The sequence below is a fragment of the Arachis ipaensis genome, chromosome B03, assembly GCF_000816755.2.
Source record: "Arachis ipaensis cultivar K30076 chromosome B03, Araip1.1, whole genome shotgun sequence".
Lineage (NCBI taxonomy): Eukaryota > Viridiplantae > Streptophyta > Magnoliopsida > Fabales > Fabaceae > Arachis > Arachis ipaensis.
In genome coordinates this window covers 127,762,733-127,764,943 of record NC_029787.2, presented here as the reverse complement: position 1 = coordinate 127,764,943, position 2,211 = coordinate 127,762,733, and the positions used below count along the sequence as shown (strand labels likewise).

The 2,211-nt window shown below is 34.1% G+C and overlaps 1 protein-coding gene across 1 annotated transcript; it reads right to left on the bottom strand.

Annotated features, from left to right (window-relative positions):
- Positions 279–1,957, bottom strand: LOC107631839 (2-alkenal reductase (NADP(+)-dependent)-like). The gene is made up of 4 exons (XM_016335408.2): positions 1,642–1,957; positions 1,328–1,505; positions 913–1,162; positions 279–765 (listed from the first exon to the last, which is right to left on the bottom strand). The coding sequence occupies exons 1-4, from the start codon at positions 1,891–1,893 to the stop codon at positions 387–389; spliced, it is 1,059 nt and encodes a 352-aa protein (XP_016190894.1). The 5' UTR covers positions 1,894–1,957; the 3' UTR covers positions 279–386.

Sequence of the window (2,211 nt, the reverse complement as noted above, 5' to 3'; positions counted from 1 at the left end):
GAATCGATGATCTACTCCGAAAAATAGCTCATCAAATGTTAAAAGTAATTCCTACAACATTTACATAATTTACTTTTCTAGTAACATAATTGAATCTAAACACAAATAGTGGGTATAATATTAAAATTGAACACATTCAAGTGAGACCTAATTGAGAATGAATACATACAAGTGAGAATAATTGAAAAATATAATCTGATTTGTTAGTATAATTGATAGTAGGATAACATTGAATCACTTTTATAAACGTTAAGGATACAAATAGGACGATTTAAACATTAGGAACACAAATAGGACTTACACCAAACATTGGGGACAAAAACAATACTTTACTCTTTTATTTATTTAACTTTTTTAACCCTACTATGATGCATGATTATGATTGATCATTGAGGAGCAAGGGCAAGAATTTGCTTTCCAAAGTTGCGACCAGTGAATAGTCCAACAAGAGCAGCGGGTCCATTCTCAAGTCCTTCAACAATGTCTTCAACATAGAAAATCTTCTTGTCCCTAATGTAAGGCAATACAAGCTCCAAGATCTTAGGATACAGATGATGGTGATCTCTGTGTGTGAATCCTTTCACAGTAAGTCTCTTCAATGCCAGCAGCATCACATTCCTTAGGAGTTCAGGCTCATCAAGATTGTATTGCGAAATCATTCCACATATCGCGATTCGGCCATGGACCTTCATGTTAAGCAGAACTGCATCAAGCATTTTCCCCCCAACATGATCAAGGTAGAAATCAATGCCTTCAGGGCAGCACCTAATTCATCCAACAAAATTATAATCAAATTTATAAACTCATCTGATGAAGACACAGCATTATTTAGTAAGTTTGAAACTTTTAATCATAAAAATTCTGATACCATGTCATAAAGATATTAATTTTAAATAGTTAATTTAGCATTACCTTTTTAAGGCTGCATCCAAATCAGGCTCTTGCTTGTAATTGAAGGCATCATCAAAACCAAACTTGTTCTTAAGAAGATTAATCTTTTGTTGGGTGCCAGCACTTCCAACCACATAACAACCAAGCAATTTGGCAAACTGTCCAGCTATTTGACCAACAGCACCTGATGCTGCTGAGATGAACACACATTCTCCCTTTTTTGGAACACCAACTTCATAGATTGCAGCATATGCAGTAATCCCAGGCATCCCTATTCAAATAACTCAAAAGAACTAAGTAAACATCATCAAGTCCTGAACTTGATCGTATACAAATGGTTACTAAACTTATTTGGTTGAAGTAGTTGGTTCGATCCGTTTTCGAAATCTATGAATATGACAGTTAAAGTTAATGCATAGAGAGATCAATTAATTACCAAGAATTCCAGTGTAATGTGTGAGGGGCACATCAGTGTGGTGAATTTTCTTGAGCTGCTCTGGGTTTTGAATGAGACTATATTCTTCCCAACTAGTTGTTCCCCAAACCAAGTCACCAGCACTAAACTCAGCATGCCCTGAATCCAGAACCTTAGCCACTCCAAACCCATTAATGGGCTGCAACAATTAAAATTAAAATAAACATAAAATTTATGCATACAAGTTTTTAAAAACTGGATTGAATTATTGTGCATTAAGAAAAAATATAATACGACACATGATTATTATTATTATTATTAGATAATGGACTTACAGAGCCAGGGACGTAGTAGATATAACCAGAAAGTGGATCTTCCATTTTCCTCATTTGGAATTGCATGACAGGATCACAAGAGAGGTAAAGATTCTTCACCAAAACCGCATTTGATCCTTGAGGAACCTGAAGCTTTGTGGTGCATGTGGTTATGTGGAAATCAGATTCTTTTGGGGACCCAGTCACATAGTCCTTGAATATCACCTGCTTGTTTTGCACTTCATCACCAACTTTAACGTTCTTCTTCCCCATCTTCAGAATTCAATTAATTATGATATATCAAACTAAAGTTTATGTTCTATGTTTCCAATAACAACTTTGTTCTTTGTATTTATAGTTTATCAAACAGAAGAAAGAAATTAATTAACTTTGAAAAGTATACTTCACGTGTAAAAAAATGTAAAACTGGAGTGATTGAATTCGACGTAGATGCTTACGAAAACTTTAAATTGTGTGATATTGAATTTTAGTTTGCGTATTTGTGTTAGAATTCAACAGCCATCGCCCATCAGGCAACAGTGATTTTAAGATTAGTTTTTTTTTTTTTTATACATATATTATTGCTAACTA